This window comes from Garra rufa, chromosome 1 (genome assembly GCF_049309525.1).
Source record: "Garra rufa chromosome 1, GarRuf1.0, whole genome shotgun sequence".
NCBI lineage: Eukaryota > Metazoa > Chordata > Actinopteri > Cypriniformes > Cyprinidae > Garra > Garra rufa.
Window position 1 is genome coordinate 32,299,866 of NC_133361.1, and position 25,484 is coordinate 32,325,349.

General features: G+C 36.5%; 1 protein-coding gene across 1 annotated transcript in view; it reads left to right on the forward strand.

Moving 5' to 3' along the window:
• Positions 1 to 24,999, forward strand: part of rnf216 (ring finger protein 216) — a 37,691-nt gene extending 12,692 nt beyond the window's left edge. Inside the window, exons 14-17 of the mRNA XM_073833163.1 lie at positions 16,882 to 16,979; positions 18,726 to 18,948; positions 24,284 to 24,359; positions 24,445 to 24,999. Of these exons, the coding sequence (XP_073689264.1) occupies positions 16,882 to 16,979; positions 18,726 to 18,948; positions 24,284 to 24,359; positions 24,445 to 24,737 (690 nt within the window). The 3' untranslated portion in view covers positions 24,738 to 24,999. The remainder of the gene's footprint in view (positions 1 to 16,881; positions 16,980 to 18,725; positions 18,949 to 24,283; positions 24,360 to 24,444) is intronic.
• The last annotated feature ends 485 nt before the right edge of the window (positions 25,000 to 25,484 follow it).

Sequence of the window (25,484 nt, forward strand, 5' to 3'; positions counted from 1 at the left end):
TCTTTATGAATGGGAAATTGAATCATTTCACTAGATTCGTTTAAAAACGCACGTTCATTCATAAATGAAACACCGCTGTGTTTGAATGGAAATGCGCAGCGGCTCAGTTGTGACTTGTTTCAGGCTAATTTTGACGACGAAATAGAGCAAAAGCAGGCAATGTAAGTCACCTAATAATAACTTAGTTTATTTAACTGCTGTATTAAATCAATATCTCATTTACAAACTCCCTTAAAAATTACACAAAAATCTCACAAAGCTCTATTATAATCAACGATGCTGTCTTTACTGCACAATCAGTCTCTTATTTACACTCTCTCTCTACGCTTTATTTATGAAAAGATTCGTGAGACATGTCTGTGATATATTACACAATGTTGCAAAAACACGTAAAAACCTTTAAATCTCCCCTGAGCGCAAACACAAATATGCTCCTAAATATTATTTCACAGTCGCACGCAGTAATTTTTGCATTGTTTTCATTACTTGTTTTTGACATATCCGACCGAACTACAAACTTTCCAGTGATGTCTGTGAGAAAGGGACATTCATTTGACAAGCTCGCGCATGTGCGCCACCGCGCGCTCAATCCAGCTGCGTGCTTTGCTTATCAGCTGTCAGTTATCTTGCGCTCATCAGCTATACAGGCATTACTGAATGTTTAACATTATATTAATTTCATACATATACTTAGTAGACATCCTTAACCTCTAATGACTCCATTCTGCTGTTTGTTGTTCTGTGGTCGATGTTTCTTTGTCTGAATATGCACTTGTCACAGCTGTGTGGTATCGGCGTTTGGTATCGGGGGATTTTAACGAGTACGAGTACAGGAGCTCAGTATCGGCCCTACTTTAAGCATCAGTAACTCAGTGGTTGTTTGTGCTAGATTTCTAGAACTTATATGGTAGCCACATTTGTCTACTACAAATAAAAATCACTTGGACATGTACTGCATAATCACAGATTATGTGAGTTAATATCAAATACATAGAGTTCCGTTGTTACAGCCTACCTTGCTACTGGGGTGAGTTGTAACAAAAGCTGGGGATAGATGTAACAATGTGAAGTAATTTGCTGAAATAAAGCCCACCCTTCCAATTAAAAAAAAAACTTAATTGAAGAAGAAACAATAATCAGTTTTTTTATATATAATAAAGTGAACCAATTAAAGTGACTTGAAAGTATTGAACTTTCTTTAATCAAAATAGTAGATCAAAGCTTGAGAAGTTTTACAATAGCTTCTCCAACGCTGCTTACAAGCACATTTGATGTTTTGTCTTGAGTCTTATCTGTGTTGGGCTGTGAGGAATGTATCAGGCAGTGCCAGGACACAGAGAGCTGTTAGTCGGTCTGTGTGTTCATGAATTTCAGCTGGCAGGCGGAACATGTCAAGGACTCTAAACTCACAGCTACTTTCTCAACAGGCCTGAGAGGATTGCAAGAGCCGCCCGCCTGCAGTTTGTCAACCTCCATTTCTCTCGCTCTGTCTCTGTTTGTCCCTCCATCACTTTTAAAGTCATAAACGCATGTGGGAGGGCTGTGATCGTGAGCGCCTTTCAAACATCATGAAAGCTGTAGGTGTGTGTACACATACATTGTAATTTAATGTAAAGTATGTTTGGAGTTCCTGTCAGTTTGAAGCAGACCATTTCCCACATCACTTTGAGTCAGAGTGACAGAAGAAAAGGTTTCTCATAAATTTACTTGATATTCGCAAGCAGTGAAGCATTTAGTATATGCTTAGTGGTTAGGAGTTGACCTGAAGGTCCAACACAGTATTCAGATATTCAGTTGTGTTTGTATTTTTTTGAATGTCTATGTAGTAAATCTAACGGAAGTGGAATAATGGCATTTGGACAATTGAATTATTGACAACTTGTGCATACCAGAGATATAATGGTACATTACTTCATTAATTTTTAATCATTCAATGTCCTTTCAGCAGTTATCAGTTGATTATAGTCAGGGTAAGTCTTATTGATGGTAGGCATTTCCCTTTAAAAGGCTGCCATCAGGAATGTAACAGTATTTTTGTGTTTTCAGTCATATAACAGTTGTCCGCTGGGTGGCGCTCTTGTTCTGTGAAGCCAGTGCAGTTTTATTCTGCCGCACATCTGCTGCTGATTACATGGCTAAACCCCACCTCACGCTTCTGCAACAGCTCACAGCAGGGCGGGAGAGGGGGGCAGGGGAAGCCGCTCGAACGACCATATCTTTGGCCTTCCTCTCGGCACAGCCGATAGATTTAAGTGTGCCATCAGGCAGGACCTCCATTTTCCCCTCCTATCCGTCTTCCTCCTGGTGGAGTCACAGGACTGGACAGGGGGGAAATTGAGAACAGTTGTGTGGTATGATTTCATAATGTGACCCATTTTCATTTCCTCTTTCTGGCTCTCAGCATGGCATTCCTGTCGAGATGGAGAACTGGGCTCTCGTGCACAGCAGTGCTTGACTTGGCCAGCGTTAGGAGGACTTTTCCAAAGCTGTGCTTCTAGGGAACAAATTTGTTGGATGTTAATCTGTATAAAATGACAACCTCCTAAAGATGTATATTATAGCAAGGAAAATGTGTGCAGTGCTGTGGCATAGTGGTTAAACATCTGGGCTGGTAATTGAAAGGATGTACGTTTCAAAGGGTTGTTCTATGAAACATCACCTTTGTATGTCAAAATGGCTGTCATGAGAAAATAAGACACACTTCACTTAAATGGATAGTTCACACAAAAATGAAAATTACCTCATTAGAACAGCAGACAGTTTATCTGTTCAGTACATACAAGGGACTCATTAAGAACTATCACTAAACAAAAATCACAGCTGTGGATCATTTCGGTAACAACACGGTATTAAAAATCAAGGGGATGTAAACTTTTGACCTCAACTGTATTATAACTAAAGTGTACATGTTAGTACCTAAATGGTACATATTAGTACTTTTTGAAATGGCAGCAAATTTGTAATCCACTTGAAACCGTTGTGAAATCTGCATGGGGAAATCACTATCACATGAATTCGTATTAAATGACTGGGCCACTTAAAGCACGCTTATGTTACAAGTTCTACCATTTTGTGGACCTTTACCCTGACTGTTAATGTTCAGGGTGACGTCTTCCCATTTCTGGTCATTTGGTATGGAGATATTTGCAGCTGTCTAACCCACATTTGTCCATGGTAGGAAACAGTCGGCTATGGAAGACTCTGGAAATCCCAGTGCCCCATTAAGCACTTCAGTGCTCATGTTTCAGCACACAAGTTTTTTCCCTCCAGTCTCTTTCACTTCTGATGCCCCATTTGTCTGTTAATGTGTGCCCTCAAGTTCCTGTCTTTCATGGTGAGGAGACATCCTCTCCTGTGCCCTTCTCTTCGCTCTTTTCCCTCTGTGAAGATGAAAGTTGTATAACTGACACACTTTCCCCTTTTCTGTGGCTCCACCCCTTGTAGTGGATCAAGGACCTTCATTGGTCAGACCCAGATCCTTCAAATTTGAAATGCGGTACGGTTCATATTTGACCCAGATTTTTTTTTTTCTTTTTTTCTTAGGTTTTCACATTTCAAAAAATGCTGTTTTTCTCACAGTGATTGGATGTGTTGGTTGTGGTTTTCACATGAAGATCTGCCAACATTCCCTACTCTCTGGCTTTACTGAGTGAATTTTGTGTTTGCACTGTTTATTTTCCATGTATCCATGTTTCTTAGATTTGCCTTGATGGGACAGCTGCAGCTGCAGTATGCGATTCCAAGATTTTTTTAATAGTGCCATATTTAAGATTTTATACTGTAACTTTCAAATAATCCAGCATTCTCTACCATTCAAAAGTTTGGGCTTGGTAAGATTTGTTTTTACATTTTTTATGCTCACCAAGGCTGCATTTATTTGATCAAAAACACAAAATTATTAAAAATTATTATAATATTAAATAACTCTTTTCTATTTTAATATATTTTCAAATTGTTTAATCCTATGAAGATAAAGCTGAATTCTCAGCATCATTACTTCAGTCTTCAGTGTCACATGATCCTTCAGAAGTCATTCTAATATGCTGATTTGCTGCTCAAAAAACGCTTATCATCAGCAATGTTGAAAACCATTGTGCTGCCTAATATTTTTGTGTTAGCCATGATACATTTTATACATTACAACATTATAAATGTCAGTTTTGATTCAGTGCATCCTTGCTGGCAACACTACTGACCCTAAACATTTGTACAGTAGTCTATATATATTACACTTTAGAGTGCATTCCATTGAACGGATCTGGTTCAGACATGCTGCATACTCCACTGTAGATTTTATAAGGAGCTGTGTTTGCTCAGCCCTTCCTCAAAGTACACATCATCAGCCAAACCCTAAAATCTCGAGCGTTTCATCAAAAATGCTTTTGTGTTCTAGCTTTATGATATGTTGCCGTGGCTTAGGGATGTTTGTGTGTGTTAGCACACGCTCTCCCTGAGGCTGATTCAGGCCTGTGCTTTTCCAGAACAAGCAGCCCCCCAATCAGATGCTCAGCAAATCTCCTCTTCTGCCTTATAAGGCCAGCTGCTGCTGCAGGCTGTTCAGGAGAGAAGCTTATTCACAGAGTGCCTCAACAGATGTTGCAACAGTTAACACTTTGTACTAGTATATGCTGCTTTATTTTGGAGAAGTAGACATGTATGCAGTGGAATGTGTCTTAGTAGCTGCGTGGTTATGACAGAAATCATAATGTTGTTTATTTCCTTTGAGACTACTGTTGCGATTATTAGAATTTACGATAAAATGCTTATTTACATGCTCCTGTTTTATTATAATCGATGAGTGCACAGCAAACTAACAAATTGTCTTGCAGCAATTTGAGTCAAGCCATTTAAAGGGATAGTTCACCCTAAAATGTAAATTGTCATCGTTTACTTACACTCATGCCATTCCACACCTGTGGAGCATAAAAAAATATTCACCATAAGTGTATGGTTAACAACATTTTTTTTAAAGGAGAGCTATTATGCCCCTTTTTACAGTATGTAATACAAGTCTCAGGTGTCCCCAGAATGGGTCTGTGAAATTTCAGCTCAAAATACCTCCCAGATCACAAAGAGGCCTATTTTGAGTGAAAGCAGAAACATGCTGTTTTTGTTCATGTCTCTTTAAACGCAAATGAGCTGCTGCTCACCGCTCCCTTTTCCAGAATAGGACTGTGCCCTTACAGCTCGTACCTCAGTTACTCTGCTAAAAAACATCTGTTTGGTTTTGATTACTATGTCTATCATGCTGAAATCATGCGTTTTAAACCATAATTGTTTAAACTTCTGATATAGCGTTCACATATTCGAAACACGCACACAGAAAGCGGCTGTCAAATGGCTTGTGAGTACTAAACTAAGTTCTCTTTCATATCTTATTGCACTTGAACTATCAAATACGCACAAGTTTATGTTAAAAACACACAGGAGTTACAAAAACAGTCGGTTATGTCTGTGAAGGTAAACAGTTGGGAAAGAAATCGCTGTTTGTATTAGCAGCAGTGTAATATACAGTAAATAAATCAATATTCTCTGCTCTCTTGTCAGAACAGTTAGCATGTTTTTCTCAAACTTTTGCCATTGTGTTAGAACTGGTACACCGTTGTTGCTTGCGAAAACAAAATGACAGCACTAGGGATGGAAACATGTGAATTAAGGGGTGGACATATTACAATAAGATCCCCTTACCACGTCACGGGGGGAGCGAAATCTGACCTCTAACTTTTATTTACATTCTTGTAGGAAAATGCTTACCAAACAATTACTGTGTTGTCCTTGTTTCATATTTTCTGGCTAAATGCACTTAAACACGGGAAAAAGTCAGATTTTCATGTCATCTTTAAAATATCTTTTTTGTCTCGCAGATGATAGGGATTTGTTCACGGATGCCCCCTTTATAATCAATAAAACTGTCTAGACTCCAGAACAAGTTTTTAACTTTTTCACACCGTATTGATTATAATCTGAGCTTTTTATTTTATGTCGTTCACTTGCTCATTAGAACAGGCCTATTGACTGTTTTAGATTTATGATTACATACATGCATTACTGGCACATTTCTGATTAAATACAATGGGAAAAAAAAACAAATAAACAATGAATGCTGGTGGCTTTTTCCAAGCATGTGGATGTGGCTGAGTCCAACAGATGAATAGACTAAATTTACACACAAATATGTTCAGCTAAGATAAAACTAGCGTGACTACCTAGAGCTGTGGTTTCGGGTTATAAAGTTTCAGCTTAAATGAGACGTATGCACACAGCGTTTAACAGGAAACCGGGTTGTTAGTTTTGGTGAATCAGATTTATGTTACAAGAATATGTGGCATGACCACAGTTATCACCTTAGGCTTGTTTTGTCGAGATAAAAACTTGCCGTTAAAGCCGTTTTCCTCTTGTCACACAAGCTGTTTTTCCAGTTTGTTGTGGTACTTTGATCGCTGTGCTAGATGTCAACCATTTTCTGGCTTAATTACAGAAAATAGACCTTTACGCGGGTGCAGATGGGCGCTACATACATCCTGTGTGGTTAGAAGGTTCCTGTGGCTCAGGTGGAACATTATTTTAGTGATAAATGACATCTGCAAAGTCACATTTCTTTTACAAATGAGATTCCCTGTACTGTGATTCATGGCACTCTAGCCTGTCTAATGTCTAACCACCAACTTTTATTCATTTATTTATTTTTTGCTTGTTCCCATAGTACTTTAATAAAAGGGTCGGATGGCTGCTTAGAAATTGTGAAAGAGTATTGTCAACCGGGCTATAAATTTCTTCGGTTGCTCATAAGTGCCATAAATCATACACTTGCTTTGAAGGAATCTGCAGTGTTTGCCAACACAGATAACAACTGTTGCATAACAGGGGCGACCTGTGTGAATCTGAGACTGACTCCACCCCGTTTTGAGAGTTTGTGTGCGCACCCTGCTGATCAGGAAGTGTCAGCCTTGCCTTGCAAGGTATACTTTGTACCAGGAAGCGCTGTTAAAATGATGTCAGCGTGATGTCACCGCTGTATTTTTAGTCATGTATATAAACAGAGGAATCAGTGTGTGTTCACACTCCTGACTGTGAGAGTCACCTTAACTGAGAGCCGCAGTCACTTCCTTTAGTCAACTCCTTTTGCGTGTGTACATGCAAACACGCCATTTAGTGACAAACTCTTAAAATCATTATCAAGAAAAGATCATTTAGGAGATAATTTAGCCATTTTGTTTTTAAAAATAATTGTGTTTGTGTAGAGGGATATATACACTACCAGTCAAAAGTTTTTGAACAGTTTTTAATGTTTTTTAAAGAAGTCTCTTTGACTCCCCAAACCTATTTGATCCAAAGCACAGCAATTTTACTATTTAAAATAACTGTCATCTATTTGAATATATTTTAAAATGTAATTTATTCCTGTGATCAAAACTACATTTTCAGCATCATTCAGCATTACCCAATTTTTCAGCTTCACATGATCCTTTAGAAATCATTCTAATATGCTGATTTGCTGTTCAAGAAACTTTTTTTTTTATTATCATCAGTATTTAAAACAGTTGAGTACAGGATTCTTTGATAAATAGAAAGATCCAGAGATCAGCATTTATCTGAAATAAAAAGCTTCTGTAGTGTATATTAGAGCTCTTCACAGAGGACCCGAGACCCGAGGACCCGGGACCCGTACGGGTTCGGGTCTATATTTTAAATGGTTAGCCGGGTCCGGGTCGGGTCCAAATCTATTACTTCGGGTCCGGGTATGTTTAACTTGTGTGTAATACCCGAGTCGATCGGAGAACATCGCACCTTCCAGTGTCAGTCACCACTTTGCACGTGTTTTGTAACTTGCGTCTTGTAAAATTATGATAAGAAAAGTGTGAGAAGGAAATAAAAAAAAAGAAGAAGATTAAATAAATAAACGCATGTCGCGTCGCGTGACCGCAGCAGCGAGAAGCAGAGCGCAGGAGGAGTTAACGTAAATGGACGGTCGGTGATCATGGATTCCTTCATGAGTGATGTGAAATAAAAAGCCTTGCACATTTATTTATTTCACATGAGCAACAAAATATGAAATCGAAAATGAACAGTCACATTAATGTTGTCTGTGATGTTTACACTGCATTAAAATAACGCGCATGAAATGTTTCTATGGCAACCAGAGCTGGCGACTTTTACCAAAGACCAGAGCCATAGAGAAACTCTGCCAAAGACTATAGAATACGCCTTATTCAGCCAGCCGCCATTTTGAATCGAAAACGAGGCTGTGAGGGATAGCAGTCCAGCGGCGCCCACTGTGGCGTATTGTTGCGTCCCGGGATGTAGATCGCATAACCGTAAAATAATACGTCATTTCACATTTTTCCACAGGACAAAGAACTCCAGAAAACGTGGATTGTTCGACAGGACATATAACCTAACTTTCAGGTAACAATATTGCATTTATTTAAGAAAATGACTGTGGAAAGACTGCTAATTTCTAATGTGAGCATGTTTATCTTCCTTTAAACGCTTATACAGAGTTTTTCAAATGATAATGATAAGCGTCTTCCCGACCTTTATTATGAAATTACGATAAACATGACGTTTTCCTTGTCTAAAGCAAAACAGAAACAAAAAATAATGTTCTGAATATCATTTTGCGATTTTAAAAGGGGTTGACCCCAAACTCTACACGGCAAACTAATAAATAAATGTTATCTTTTGATCGCTTTGCATAAAAATAAACTTTCTACCCACTGTTTTTTTGTATGACTTAACATGTTGTCTGAAAGAGGCTTATGATCTAACTGCAGGCTCTTAACACAAACTATTAAGCATGTTAATTTTTAAAACGTCATTTAAAAATAATATCTTTTTCATTTACGATCGCAAGGTTTTCTTTTCGTGAGGTCTTTGGGACGTTCTAAAACGCTTAACGTGAAAAACGCTTAACGTGGCTTAACGTACGTAAAAAACGACCAGGAAACCCTAAATTTCTGTCAAACCTTACTTGGAACTAACACTAACTACTATCGAAAGAACGAGTCCTTATTCCATAGATAAAGTGAAGAATATCACGTTAAGCGTTTTCTCCCCCATAGAAGCCCATTATAAGGAAACAGCTTAACGTGGTTTAACTTACCTCAGCAGCGACCAGGGAAGACCAAACTTCTGTCAAATTTTAGCTACTTATAATAAATACTTTCTGCTGTCAAAAGAACGAGCTCTTATTCAGCATATAATGTAATCGCCCCCCCAGGGAAGTCCATTAAAAAAACGCTTTAATGTGGCTTAATGGAGCTGAACGACCGGCAAAAAACTAATTTTGGTCAAACGTTACATATAATAAACACTGACACTGCAAGTATTTATTATGTATAACATCAGAAATTTGGTTTTAAGATACGTTAAACCACGTTAAGCTGTTTCCTTATGGACTTCTATAGGGGACGCTTAACGTGATATATTATCTTTTTATGCTGAATGAGATCTCATATTTTGACAGCAGCAAGTGTTTATTATATGTAACGTTTGACCTAAATTTGTTTTGTGCCGGTCGTTGTTCAGCTCCATTAAGCCACATTAAAGCGTTTTTTTAATGGACTTCTATGGGGGGCGATTACTTTATACAGTATGTCGAATAAGAGCTCGTTCTTTTGACAGCATAAAGTATTTATTATACGTAAAATTTGACAGAAGTTTGGTCTTCCCTGGTCGCTGCTGAGGTAAGTTAAACCACGTTAAGCTGTTTCCTTATAATGGGCTTCTATGGGGGAGAAAACGCTTAACGTGATATTCTTCACTTTATCTATGGAATAAGGACTCGTTCTTTTGATAGTAGTTAGTGTTTGTTCCAAGTAAGGTTTGACAGAAATTTGGGGTTTCCTGGTCGTTTTTTACGTACGTTAAGCCACGTTAAGCGTTTTTCACGTTAAGCGTTTTAGAACGTCCCCGGTCTTTGAGTTCAGGTAAACACAGACGGAGCTGAACCCTCCTTAAGCTTCCTAATTCCAGTCAGTGTTTTTGAAAAACAATCCTGAGTAAAACGTTGAGCACACTCTTGTGTTCTTTGTAATCTATACAAAATGTAGATATTTAGTTTAGTTGTTGTAGTAAAACATAACATTTTAGCTCTGCGTAAACTTTTAAAGGAAGATAAACATGCTCACGTTATAAATTAGCAGTTAGCCAACCGGCTAGTTTCCACAGTCATTTTCTTAAATAAATACAATGTTGTTACCTGAAAGTTAGGTCCTATGTCCTGTCGAACTTTAATAATACACATTTTCTGAAGTTCTTTGTCCTGTGGAAATTAGTGAAATTATATTTTCTCTTTATTTTTATGACTAAACAATCTACGTCCCGGTACGCAACAATATGTCACAGTGGGCGCTGCTGGACTGCTATCCCTCACAGCCTCGTTTTCGATTCAAAATGGCGGCGGGCTGAATAAGGCGTATACCCTTAAGGCCTTAAAGGTCCACTGAAGTGCCTTGAAACACGCAGCGTTCTTCTATGTGGTGACGTTCTTTTAACTGAAACAAAAACATATCGCTAAGCCCCGCCCACTAATTTTGAACAGCCAATAGCGTTCCATTTATATCTGCTCGGGGCAGAGCCGTTGAGCTCGGTAAAGCCGCATTTGTAAGCTTATGACAGCCACAGACTAATAAATTACCCCACAGATTCAATATGAAACTCTTGCTAAAACGAAATAGTGATAATAATCATGCTGAGGCTGTGTAGTTTAACACATGCCGAGTCCGACCGCGCATATGAGCGCATATGATCTGCTCCGCGTCTCTGTGTAGGGGGCGGGACACTACGGACTCTAGAGAGCATTTTATTGGACAGAACGTTTGATCTGAAACTGAAGTGCGCGGTGATATCATCAAAATCCTTGATTCATATTGGCGGAAGTGACGAGAGTGTAAGTTTTGAATGCCCATATCTTGTAAAAGCGAATTTTGTCACTGCTTTGAAACACACTAGCTTATAGATAATCTTAAAACTAATATATTCATACTAAAAGCCAAAAAACTTTAATTTTGATTTCAGGGGGACTTTAAAGGTACTTTGCTTTTACTCTGCCATAGTACACATAGCATTCTTTCTTACGTTTATAATAATACGGAAGAACTATCTTGTTATATTTTAATTTTTTGGTCAGTCTCGGCTCAGAGAGCACAGTGATAATAGAAAATATGGTGGAAAAAATACACTCTTTTCAGAATAAGCTATTTACGCTATCAAGCTGTCTCGTGCTATACGTGCGAATTCCTCCTTTAAGTTTCATAAGATGACCACTAGGTGGAGCTCTAAACATATGTTTTGTATTGCTTTATCTTACTGAAGAAGATACTGTTATTGAAGATGCACGCAGTAAAGTTTACCGCATTCATTGTTCTGTGCCTTTTTGGAAAAAAATGTTTAATTATAAATTAATAATATTAATTAATAATAAATTAACTAATAAATAAAACAATTGCGCCGAGTCTTTATTACAATCTGCAAAAGTATCGTTATTGTAGTTCAAAAGGGTAAACACAACGGTCGAAGTTGACTTAGAGAGAAAAAAGTATTGCATTGGTCATTCGTCACCGACCGTGACCGCGAGTAGCCTGCCCTAAAGTAACTATTAAAGCTGGAATAGTGGATTAAAAAGGGTCTTTCTGTCGGCAAGAGAGAAGAACAGCCTAACATGTACTGAAGGAGGTCTGTATGCAACGCTACTAACAGTAGTTTACGCCAAAAAAGTTTTTTTTTTCCTTTGCAACTTATTTATAGTTAATAGCAGTTTGCTGTGCAATATGTGCCGTTCGGGTACAGTCGGGTCTGTGTCTTCCCAGCCGAGTTCGGGTCCAACTAGTACATTTAAGGTATATTTCGGGTCTTCACGGGTTCGGGTCCCACTTTAAAATAAAATACGGGTCCGGGTCGGTTCCGTCCAGGACATTTACGGGTCTCTTCGGGTTCGGGTACGAATTTTTGGACCCGTGAAGACCTCTAGTGTATATACACACTATATATAGTTTTTTTTCCATGATTCTTACGTTTATAGCCTACAGTTCGCTAGAAGAAATGACTCTAAAGAGAAGAATTTTAAATATATGCACTATATTACATATTCATATTTTTACTTTCTTCCTTTACCTAATTTTATTTACTTAATTTTTAATGAATATTTGAATAAATCATGAATTTGAGTTTTTAATACAGCCACCATTTAAATGTTTATATTTTAACAACAAATTGAAGTAGAAACATAATTATGCAATTAAAAAGTTGATATAAACCTACCTTATAGTTAATGTATTAACTAACATGAACAATACATTACGGTATTTATTTATCTTTGTTAATGTTAATAAAAATAGTCATGTATTGTTTGTCCATATTAGTTCAGAGTGCATTAACTAATGTTAACAAACACAAATTGTGATTTCAATAATGCTAAAATTAACATTAAGATTAATAAATGCTGTAAAAGTATTGTTAACTTTTAGTTTATGCTAACTAATGTAGTTAACTAATGAACCTTGCCAATAAATTGTTATTATTTTAAATGATTAAATAAATGTGATTTAACTAATTGGTTAAACTTTATTTTTAGTTTTCAGCTAAATGAAAACTTTCATTTAGTTTTTTTGCATTACTATTTATGGCTTAAATGTGTTTTCAGTAAACAATTTTAATGATTGATTAATTAATGTGTTTTAAATAATTGATTATTAAATATACTTTGTTTTCAGTTCTAATTTTCAGAAAATAATTTAATAAAAAAAAAAAAAAAATTATGACCGAACATAAGAAATTGGTATTGTTGCAGTCTCTAAAAAAACAATATTTAACCCAACCTTCTGGGTAGTTTTAAGTAAGCTATTGCTTGAAAGTTACTATGTTTCTTAAAATGAACTCAAAAAAGGTCAATAAATGAACAAATCTATATTAAATAATAAACATTTTTTTACATTGCTTATTAATAAACATTCACCTTTTGATTATTGCTGATGCCTCTAGTAATTATGTGTCTGGCTTTAAATTTACAACCTGTTTAAGGTTCATTTTAACCCAGTCATATAGCCAGTTTTAAACAATAGTTGAGTTAAATAAAACTACTTGTAAGTCGCTGGGTTTGTATTCAACCCAAAATCGCCACAAGTCTGAACATGTTCTATTTCAAATCTGAGAATGCTATCTGTAAAATGAAATATTCATTTTAATAAAAGACTCATCAGTTAAATGGTGTTGGCCCTCCCATGTTATGCTGTTGTGCTCCACTAGGGGGCAGTACACTACTGTAGTACTGTCTGTCACACCTCCTCATGTTTGCATGCTTCATGCCTCATGGCTATTGTCTGGCCTGATCTTTGCATCATTCACCATTTCCACTATAGATTGTGGTACAGCTTTTTCACAACGATACTGATGAATGATGATTTATGTTTTTACAACATGCAGCCTGAGGCTGAATTTCATAAATATATTTCTGAGGAAGCCACTTTGCTCATGTAGTTCATCACATAGGTACGTTTCTCACTTGAGATGACACCCGAGGGGCAGGAGCAATTGTTCTGAGGGCATCTGCATTACACTAAGTTGTCATTTATCATCTGTCACTGTCATTAATATTCAGCTTTATCGTTAATTATTTATGCTAATGGTATTTACCATGGGGATTGTTACCAGGCAACAATGGTTTATGGGATTAGAGAGTGGCCACATGTGCTCTTTCTCTGGTTTGCAGACTGAAACAGCTAATGTTTATGTTAAAAATGCATGTAGCTCTGCTATATGGAAATATTCTACTTGGCTGCAGTCAAATGTGATGAAGCACCACAGGAAATGTAGAAGTGTCCAGCACATGCTAATTTAATAGCCAGGTTTGTGTCTGTGAAAAGCGTAGGCGTTTACATGGTTTCGCTGCATGTTGCACTCAGATGTCCTTTCCAGTCAGCTGAAAGGCAAAGCATTGTGGGCAGGCATGGCTAAAATGGAACAGATGAAAATGTTGTTCCTAGGCAACCAGACAGACGACGAATCACATCCAGAGTGGAGGGCAGGGAGCTGTGCACCCTCAGTCTGCGCTAGCTGCTTTCTGCTATTTTATAAAGACAGTTCAGATTATATAGCCTTTTGCTGGGCCTTGGTCATTGCTTTATTAGTATAGTTTGCAAAGGAAAGCTATTGCTCATACCTGTGTTTTGGGATGTGAATAAACCTCTCTAACCTTTAAATATTAGATTTACAGGCATGTTACACTGTTTATAGGCTCATGATTAATTACTCAGATCGTGTTGTTTGTTAAGGAAGCAGACTTAGTATTTTCTCTTCTTTTCCAAAAGTCACATAGCCTTGCATTAAAGAAGAAAGTACACCGTATTAAATGTGAAGTGGCTTTGTTTGACTTTTAGATGCCACAGATCATCCTATTGCAAGGATTTGCAATTCTCCTATCCAAGTATTTAAAAGCAGCTATATTTTTTCATGTATAAACATCAGATTAATACAGTGAAAAATTATTATTATAAATGTAGATTTTATTTGGAAAATAGTTTGTTGCACAACTACATTTTTTTCCTGGCCACTATAGTACTGTACTGTTGTCTTTATTCATTCTTTTAATTTTTTTTTTTTTACAAAATTTCTTTTAGTCAAATTAATTTATTGATTTGATTTTAATTTCACATATTTTTTACACTTTTTACACTACCACTTAAAAGTTTAGGATCAGTAAGTTTTGTAATGTTTTTAATAGAAGTTTCTTATGCTCATCAAGGCTGTGTTCATTTGATCAAAAATACAGAAAAATATGTAATATTGTAAAATATTATTACTATGTAAAACATTGTTTCCTGTATTAATATACATTTACATTTAATTTATATCTGTGTATAAAGTTTTCAGAATCATTACTCCAGTATTCAGTGTCGCAACATCCTTCAGAAATCATTCTAATATGCTGATTTCTAATCAATGCTGGAAACAGTTGTGCTGCTTAATATTATTTTGGAACCTGTTATACTTTTTATCAGGATCAATAAAAGGTTAAAAAGAAGAGCATTTCTTTAAAATAGAAAGGTTTTCTAACAATATGCAGTACTGTTCAAATGTTTGGGGTCGGTAAATATTTATTCTTTCATTTTTTTTTAAAGAAATTAATGCTTTTCACCAAACATTAATAAAAAGTGACAGCATTGATTTACATTGTTAGAAAAGTTATTTTGAATAAATGCTGTTCTTTTTAATTTGTTGTTATCACAGCTTCCAAAAAAAGATTTGTCCGCTCAACTGTTTCCAACATTGATAATTATCAATAACATTGATCATTTTGAAGAATCATGTGACACTGGCTAGAGTAATGGTTCTGAAAATTTAAATTTACAGTTGTTAATTAAATTTTTATTTATATTACAGATATAAATTAGAATGATTTCTGAAGGATCATGTGATACTTAAGACTGGAGTAACAGCTGATGAAAATTCAGCTTTGCATCACAGGAATAAATCACATTTTGAAGTATCTTAAAATAAAAACCATTATGTTATATTGTAATAAAAAAATTCACACTGACGTTAAAAGGTTTGGGATCATTTAAGGTTTTGCTTATCAAGGCTGCATTTACTTGATCGAAATGTTTAAAATAATGGTTTTCTATTTTAATATATTTACAATTTTTAAATCGTTTTACTATTTAAAATAATTTGTCTATTTTAAGAATTTTTAATTTTCATCAGCGTCATTACTTCAGTCTTCAGTTTCACATCACATCACATCCTTGCTGAATAAAAGTATTAATTCTTAAAAAAAAAAAGAAAGAATACAAATGTACTGACCACGAATTTTAAATTGTAGTTCATATTGTTACAACAGATGTCTATTTTAAACAAATGCTGTTCTTTTTAACTTTTATTTTTTTAAGAATCCTGGAAAAAAATCAGCATATTAGAATGATTTCTGATGGATCATGTGACACTGGAGTAATGACGCTGAAGATTCAGCTTTGTATTTAATATGTATTCACATAGAAAACAGTTTTTTTACATTTGAAATAATATTTCACAATATTACTGTTTTTTTCTGCATTTTGATCAAACAAATGCAGCCTAAGAGCATAAGAGACTTCTGTAAAAAAAAAACAAAAAAACATAGAAAACATCAACGGCAGAGATACCAGACTAGCATTTGAAACCAGTGATACCAGCAAAACTTTAGTTGGGATGAATATGTAAATTTTGAAAACAAACAGTAACATCTGTAAAAAAAAAAAAAAAAAAAAAAAAATTAACAACCTTGTTTTTAAAGAGACAATTTGAATATTTTTACCAAGGTAGAACTCTAATCTTGTAAAAACTTACCTTTGGTCTTTCATAGTATTATACATTTAGATCATGATAACCACAGGTAAAACCACATAGAGTACTACCACGGTAAAAAGTAACAATATGGTTTCCAGCCATCTAGAATGGCTTTATGGCATTTATTCATTTTCACTTCAGTGTTGTTGAGAATGTTAGCACCATTACATCTAGCTTTAAACTAGTTGTGCTGTCTGTCACCTTGTGTTGACCGTAAATCTGTGTCAGGCAGGCCACACATAATGTTTGATGTGTGATCCGCAGCTATATTGTGTGCCATAGTACTGGTAGCCAATACGGTGTATTGACATTGTGATTAATTCCAGAAGGGTCGTACCAACAATACTAGCGTGTTATGTGGGGTAGGAAGCAATATGCACCTCTGAAACAATACTGGGAACACCGGCTCCTTCCGTGTGCACAAACAGAGGTGACTGAGCAACAGAAACGTGACCTTTTTCCCACTGGATGAATGAAATATAGTCCAGGTGTTTCTCTTTCCACTGTGCATTTCAATTGTGATCAATAACACAGATGTTTATTTTGTGTCCCCTTCCTCAGGAGAGTTGCAGGAAGTGCCATGTGGTGTGGAAGGAGCATGCGGGAAAGACCTGCGAGCAGGTGCTGGAGAGGGATGAGATCCGGCTGCGCGTGGCCTTGTAAGTGCCCGACTTTAAACTCTTAGCATAGAGCAAGCTTGTTAATAATTCATCCGTGCACTATTGAGGGTACTCGATAGTGTAGCGAACCACCTGGGAGGTCATTAGCATCCTTGATGCTGAGTCGGCTGTTTCCCCAAGCTCTTCTCGTGGCACGTTAAAACACGCTGTATTTGACAGATTCCCTTGAGTGTTATGTTTGCAAATACACATCACCCAGAGCCGCCCCTGCAGTGCGCAGGAGGCATTTATGAGGAAGTGTACTGGAGCGTGGGTGTCTGTGCAAACTGATGCAGTGTGAAAGCAGCCTATCACTGCTGCTCAGTCTCTGGACTGGACAGGATGTGATCGCCTGGCTTCCTTCCTGTCATACACACAAATCAAAGACTGTGTATCCTGTTTACCCTAAACCTTTTTTTGTTGCCTATATTTATAGACACAGGAAAGTGACCCTGACTGAGGGATTGAATTTCACGGTGATGATATAAATGTTTATTTTACAGATATTTAAAAAAAAAAAAAAAATTGTCTAAAATGCTTCAATTGTTGTCACAGAAATATATTTAGTCAAGCAATTATGTTTGCTTTATTTGCTTTTAAATGAAATTTCTATTTAAATAGTGTGACGTATTATGTCAACATTGTATCATTAACCTACATTTGAGGTCAAAAGTTTACTTACACCTTGCAGAATCTGTTAATTATTTTACCAAAATAAGAGGAATCATACAAAATGCATGTTATTTTTTTATTTAGTACTGACCTGAATCAGATATTTCACATAAAAGACGTTTACATCTAGTCCACAAGAGAAAATAATAGTTGAATTTAGAAAAATGACCCTGTTCAAAAGTTTACATACACTTGATTCTTAATACTGTGTTGTTACCTGGATGATCCACAGCTGTGGTTTTTTTTTGTTTTGTTTTTTTAGTAATAGTTGTTCATAAGTCCCTTGTTTGTCAAGAACAGTTAAACTGCCTGTTTTTCTTCAGGAAGGCAACTAAGGGACTATTCAACTATTACAGAAGGTTCAAATGCACACTGATGCTTTAGAAGGAAACACAATGCAAAACACAATGGCAAAATAAGAAAAATTTGCACATCTTCATTCTGTTCAAACATTTTCACTCTTGGCTCTTAATGCATTTTTTTTCCTTCTGGAGCATCAGTGAGCATTCAAACCTTCTGCAATAGTTACATATGAGTCCCTCAGTTGTCTTCAGTGTGAAAAGATGGATCTCAAAATCATACAGTCATAGTTGGAAAGGGTTCAACTACACAAAAATGCTGAAAAACCAAAGAATTTGTGGGACCTGAAGGAATATTCAGAAGAGCAGCAGGCAGTTTTAGTTGAACAACTATCGTTAAACCAAAAAAACACAGCTGTGGATCATTCAGGTAACAACACAGTATTAATAATAAAGCGTATGTACATTTTTTAATGGGGTCGTTTTAATAAATTCCACTATTATTCTTTAATGGACTATATGCAAACGTCTTTTATGTGAAATATCTTATTCAGGTCAGTACTAAATATAAAATAATATGCATTTTGTATGATCCCTCTTATTTTGGTTAAATAATTACAATTTTGCAGATTCTGCATGGTATGTAAACTTTTGACCTCAAATGTATATCTGTCGGCCACTATTTAAATTAAACTGTCTAGGTAGGCAGTTCACTAGGTTTTGGAACAGAATCTGCATGTAAACGGAACCCAATTGTCATTTGTTTTATTTCCAGTGAGGAAAAGATGACCGCTGCCCGTGTCAGGAAGTGCCACAAGTGTGCCACAGGTCTGGTGAAGTCGGAAGGCTGCAACCGGATGTCGTGTCGCTGCGGCGCCTTCATGTGCTACCTCTGCCGGGAGCCTATTAACGGCTACAACCACTTTTGCCAGCACGCTCGCTCACCTGGTGCCCCCTGCCGACACTGCAAGAAGTGCTCTCTGTGGACGGACCCCACGGTAAATGATGACACACTACACTTTCACAGCTTTTGTTTTGAGAGAGGCTCAACGTCCTTTCATGCTTAACTTTAGCGTGCGATCATCTTTGAAATGCAGCAGACACCTTTACTTTCTATACATCTTCTCGGTTTACAACAGGTTTAGTCTTCCAGTTTTAGTGTAAAACATGTTAACGCCTTTTGTTCTCTAACCTAAGGGTATTTGTACTCAGTTGAACACTCCTGTTACATGAGCTACTTCTGCTCCTTTTTGACCCTCATTTTATAATGTGTTTGGAGCTTTTTTTTAATTAACAGAACAAAGCATTAAAAACATTACATTTATATTTTAATTTCATTATTTTAAAATCCACATTAACGCATTAAGTGGACAGCCCTAAATAAAATGCATTGATAGATTGTTTGTTATAAGAGTCAGCCAGTCTGGGGATAAACAGCAGGTGATATATGGTGTAATGTAGAGGTCGACCGATGTATCGGTTTTGCCGATTAATCGGCACCGATAGTTGATTGGCCGACCTATCGGTTATCGGCAAAAATCCTTGCCGATAGTTTTTCCGGGTTGCGTTCTTTGCTGAAGCGGCTCACGCTCCGCTCCGCTGTCATAGAGTATGAGATGTTAAGCCCCAGACCAATGTTTAATGTCAGGATTGTTACCATATATTTGTATTGATTTATATCCAGCTGGTGATATTCTTAGCCAGCAAAGTTGCAGATTTAAGGACGTGACGTGAGAAAGCAAACTGTGTTCATTCAGCCGACAGAATCCTGCCGAGTCACAGCGCGCCATAGTTTTACAGATTGCAGATCTGTCCCAAATCATTGTTAATGTTGACCCTGGGCTGGAAGATTAAGTATTTTGCATTTAAGCAAAATATTTTTTTTATTTCTGTAGCTCTAATAATGTCTGTATGCTTCATATAGAGCTATAATTTATGTTTTAGCCTTTTCGTCAGGCAGCGGAAGCATGGTAGTTACGCACTTTATTTTACAATGCCATTTTCCGGTTCTTATTTTATTTTAATAACAAATCAACAAAAATATCTATTCAAAATTAAGATAAAAAATACACAAAACGAAATTCGTTTAAGAAGGGATTTTCCACAAATAAAAACGTACGAAGTGGTCAAAAATTGTGTCTGAGCCTCTCCAATTCTCCCGGCCTATTGCCGTCCAATTCATACCACGTCCTTTATGACATTTACAAATTACACAAACTTCTTTCGTAATTAACATATTAAACTGAAACAAAACAAATAATATTTAAAAATAAATGTATAACATAAAATAAATTGTTTCTGAAATGGCTGCAATTAACGATATAGATCGCACTTTCTCTTTCCGTTTGATCTGTTCTTTAATCTAACCTTTGCTGCTTTTTTTATCATTCTTGAAGTAAACATTTGCCCGTTTGGTGATTAAATAAACTGTTTTAGATTTCTGCTTGAACTACACAACATGTCCTGTGTGTTTGATACCTGCAAGTTATCCGTTAACGCAGCGCTGCACTTTTATCCGGTTTCATTAAGGGTGGGTGAAAAAAAAAGGATTCTCGGATGCATCGCAATCCTCTCTTCAATGAGCGTGTTTTCCCGCATATGGCACATGTGCGCGCTAGAGACGCGGCGGGCTTCATTGCACAGGATTTGCACTGTGAGCTACATGTGCATTGTTTGACAGTGTGAACTTTCAACCGCAGTTTTTTACTTTACATATGCCTTCATTTCTGTCCTTTGTAATGCAGTACTATTAGATGCACAAAACTCACGCACTGACAGACTTTCACTTGTGCTTTGGGTTTGTTCGTAAAAGCTCTATTGCTGATGCGGTTAAATGCACTTGCATTTTCGAATACTTTTATACGAAACTGATGTACCGTACACAGTCAGTTATGTTTTTAGAGCAGGACAAAACATTTGATAAATCGAAATAGATCTGTGCATTCGTTTTAATGCAGCCTGTTAAAGAAGCTACTGTCTACGATCTCATCAGTAATAATAAAATGATAAAGAAAAAAGAACACTTTAATTGTTTAAAAAAGAAGCCTGCTTATATAATGGAAAAATCAATTAGATATAAATTGTAAATGAAAATGTAGCCATGTGCAGTAATATTGAAAACTGAGAATGTGACGCCTGGTTATATTTAGTTGATATTGAAAATCGTAATTAAATTGAATCTTAATTTTAAGATGGCAGTAGGCCTACTGACATACAGAGATTCCAAATATAAACAAAAGGCATAAAACCTGCAATTTTACATATTGTTAAAATGTAAAGATTCACACCCCTTTAAAATGAGCCCATTAACATCAACTAAGATTGATGAAAGCTGTAGAATAGAAGTGTTGTTCCTTGTTAGAGTCTGTTAATTTCAACATTTACTGTAATATTGTTAAATTTTGAAGTTTATTTTGTTAACATTAATGAACTATGAAATAACTTTAATGATCAATATATAATTAATATGAATATTTTTATTTATTTACAAAGTATGGTTTAGTATATATTTTTTTTAAATAGTAGAGCACTATTTTAGTTGCCGTTCAGTATCCATTTTCAAAAACTATCGGTTAATTAATCGGTATCGGCCAGTGTGGTCCAACCTAGCTATCGGTATCGGTAAAAACCAATATCGGTCGACCTCTAGTGTAATGGCTTTGTATACAGCACTTTTTGAGATTATAACATATGAGAGGTACTTGAGTGGAGCATGCTGTTTCTCATGCGTGTTGATAGATTAGGAGTGCTGAGAGGTCTCTACTGCGTAAATACCACAGTCAACCGTCATGCATTAGCCTCATATTATATAATAGACTGCTGAGTGCTACATCTTTAGCACCGAGACAGTAGAAAGTGCTCATTTATTATTGACAACATGCTGTTAAATTTTACATTTGTTAATCATAAAAGGTTGTTATAGATAGCTTCGTGGTAGATGGACAGATAACACAAATATTATTGTAATATTATTATTTTTAAAGGGATAGTCCAACCAAAAATGAAAATTGTCAATTATTACTCACGTCATTTTGTTCCAAACCCGTTAGACCTTCGTTCATCTTCAGAATACAAATTAAGATATATTTGGTGAAATCCAAGAGCTTTCTGACCCTTCATAGACAGCAACGCAACTACCACGTTCAAGGCACAGAAAGGTAGTAAGGACAATGTTAAAATAGTCCATGTGACATCAGCAGTTCAACCGTAATCTTATCAAGCTATGAACAAACTTTTTGTGTGCAAAGAAAACAAAAAGAACTTTTTTTTTTCAACAATATTTTCTCTTCACATGTCAGTCTTTGATGCACATTTAAGACAGTACCATGATGCACAAAATGTATTCTCATAGCTTCGTAAAATTACGGTTGAACCACTGATGCCACATTAACTATCTTAACATTATCCTTACTACCTTTCTGGGTCAGTTGCGTTGCTTACGTGCTTGGAACGACATGAGGGAGAGTAATTAATGACAGAATTTTCATTTTTAAGTAAACTATACATTTAAGAGGAATGAAACATTTGCATATCCTCATTTAACTATTTAAGACAAAAGTTATCCAGCAAAATGTTCCTCTTTTTTTACACTCTACACACTAGATTTAAAATCAAATTCATGTTTTATGAATTATTGAGTTCACCTGTATACGTCCTCCACATTGTAGCTACTTGTTTAGGAAAAAATTGTAATCAAGAATGAAACATCATTCATTTATATACTTTATAAAATGAACCTTTTAACACATATTCTATTATTATACACTACCAGTCAAAAGTTGAACAGTAAGATTTTTAATGTTTTTTTAAAGAAGTCTCTTCTGCTCGCAAAGCCTGTCATTTTTTTAACAAAGCACAGCAAAAACAGTAAAATTGGGTAAATATTTTTACTCTTTAAATAACTGTTTTCTATTTGAAAATATTTTTAAATGTAATTTATTCATGTGATTTTAATTTTCAATTTTAGCATCATTACTCCAGTCACATGATCCTTCAAAAATTATTCTAATATTCTGATTTGCTGCTCAAAAAACATTTATTATTATTATTATTATTATTATTATGTTGAAAACAGCTGAGCAATTTTTTTTTTAGTTTTCTTGATGAATAGGAAGTTTAGAAGAACAGCATTTATCTGTAATAGAAATCTTTTGTAACATTTAAAAGTGTCTTCACCACTTAAAAGCATCCTTGCTAAATAAAAGTATTAATTTCTTTCCCCAAAATAAAAAAATTACACTGACTCCAAGCTTTTGAATGGTATAGTGTATAATGTTACAAAAGCTTTTTATTTCAGATAAATGCTGATCTTTGGATCTTTCTATTCATCAAAGAATCCTGAAAAAAAAGTACTCAACTGATTTAAATATTGATAATAATGATACCAAAAATGTTTCTTGAGCAGTAAATCAGAATATTAGAATGATTTCTGAAGGATCATGTGAGCTCTATATTTGAGCTTTTAGGGAGGGGTGAAGCAGACCACAGTAAAAGAAAGCGCTACACTGGATTTATAACACAAAACAAAACGAAGGCATCATTGTGAAGTGGAATGTGGCCAAATTTGAGCTCCGTTTAATTGCTGGAAGCCAAAGTCATAATTGAAAATGAAATTGCCCAGCCCTACTCCACACCATAAAAGAAGGATGAGAAGAAAAGCTTAATTGGTTCAGACTTCATATGTACCATGAACATGTTAAGTTGGAACACTGGGTAACATGAATGAGACTGAAAAGCTAGTGTTTGTACTTAATCTGTGGTCACTGTCAAAAAGAACGGACATTATGCTCACTCTCGCTTTTCTTGTTTTGTGGGACCAATACATTTAGATTTGGCACAACTTGAGGATGAGTAGATGATTTTTGGGGAAACTATCCCTAAGCAGCGGGCGTGATTGAGAAATCCTTTTCCGGTTGATCCAGGAGTTCCACTAATTATCCGATTAAGGCGATTGAATCGTGTTTCTGTGTGAAGAGCGCAGTCAGGGTGCCGTCCCGCTGGCAGCCCGGGGGCTGCAATTACCCCTCCATTCAGAGCCGTGCCTAATCACCTGGCACCGCTCACCAGGCTGACTGGTGAACTTGAGCCGTTTTGTGTTTGCCCGATGAAGTGGACTCCTCCCAAGTTCATCTGATGTCCCATTTTGGTCCAGGCTGTGGTCTGACGTGGACATTGGCATCAGATTGTTTCTGGCGGGGTTCGCTGGTCTTTTCACATGATTGAACAGTAACCGGAGAGCCTGATTGCCGGGCCTTTATTGAAAGGCTTTTTTGTTTCCTTTACTTTTGTATTTTTCCACCCTTTTTCACTTTCTTTGTTTCTTCCAATCCACAGCAAGACGATGAGCGAATCATTCAGGAGATTCAGAAAGAAGGTGAAGCGGAGTTAAATAAGAAGACCAATCAGTCAGGTCAGTGTTCCTCAGCTGGATAACTTTAGTCGGCCGACTAAACCCAAGTGGTTTCTAATGATATTTTGTAATGTCTCCCCTTTAGAAAACACAGGGAAGAGAGTGGGACCTCCCCCCGAGCCCATCCCAGCGAAGCGCCCTCGGGTTACACTGCAGGCCCCTAACGCAGCTCCTCAGGCCGTACGCGCCCCACTGCTCATCCCCCAGGTCATGCTGCCTGGCCCAGCGCAGCGTGTTTTCCTTCAGCCCATTCCAGCCCCCTACGTGCCCCCGTTGCCCAACCTTCCTCCGGTAAATTACAACCCACGTAACCTGAACTTTGACTTCAATATGCCTATGCACTACGGACCACCGCATCGCTTCTTCAGACCTCTTTGAGGACTCCATGGTACAAAGCACCACATTCGAACTACTAAAAAAAAAAAAAATCCAGGCTTCTGTCTTAACTGTTAGCCCTTGCTGTTTTTTTTCTACGTATTTTGTAACGGGACCCAAACTGATTTTCTGGAGAGTTTTAAGGATGCCTGTTGGATTTGCTTCTTTGTTGAAAGGCATTTTTTTGAACAGTATACAGAGTGAATAATACGAACGCCTGTTAGTTTTCAGTTCAATAAAACAAAGAACTTGATGGAAATGTGAAGATTGTTTGTGAAATCAGTCAATGTGGGCTGCTTTCGAAAGTTCAAAATATATGTTGGTTTGGCTGAATTCACTGCAGTCAGCAAACCAGTTTAATATTTTTCATCCAGGGTTTTTCTTATTCAACATCTTCCCTCATGGAAATGCCTAGATCAGCGGTTCCCAATTCCAGTCCTCTCGCCCCACCGCTCTGCACATTTTGCATGTCTCTCTTAGTTAACACACCTGATTCAGATAAACAGCTCATTAGAAGTGAGGTCCGTGCAGGAACTGCGATCCGATTGACATGGTCCCTGCAAAGTGTTCATTGCTCCCTGCTCCCTAAGCGGGGGAAATCTGTTTACTATACTTCGAAACATTCATTCACATATTTGACCCTGGACCACAAAACCAGTCATAAGGTTAAATTTGACAAAACTGAGATGTATAGATCATATGAAAGCTCAATAAATAAGCTTTCTATTGATGTGTGGTTTGTTAGGATAG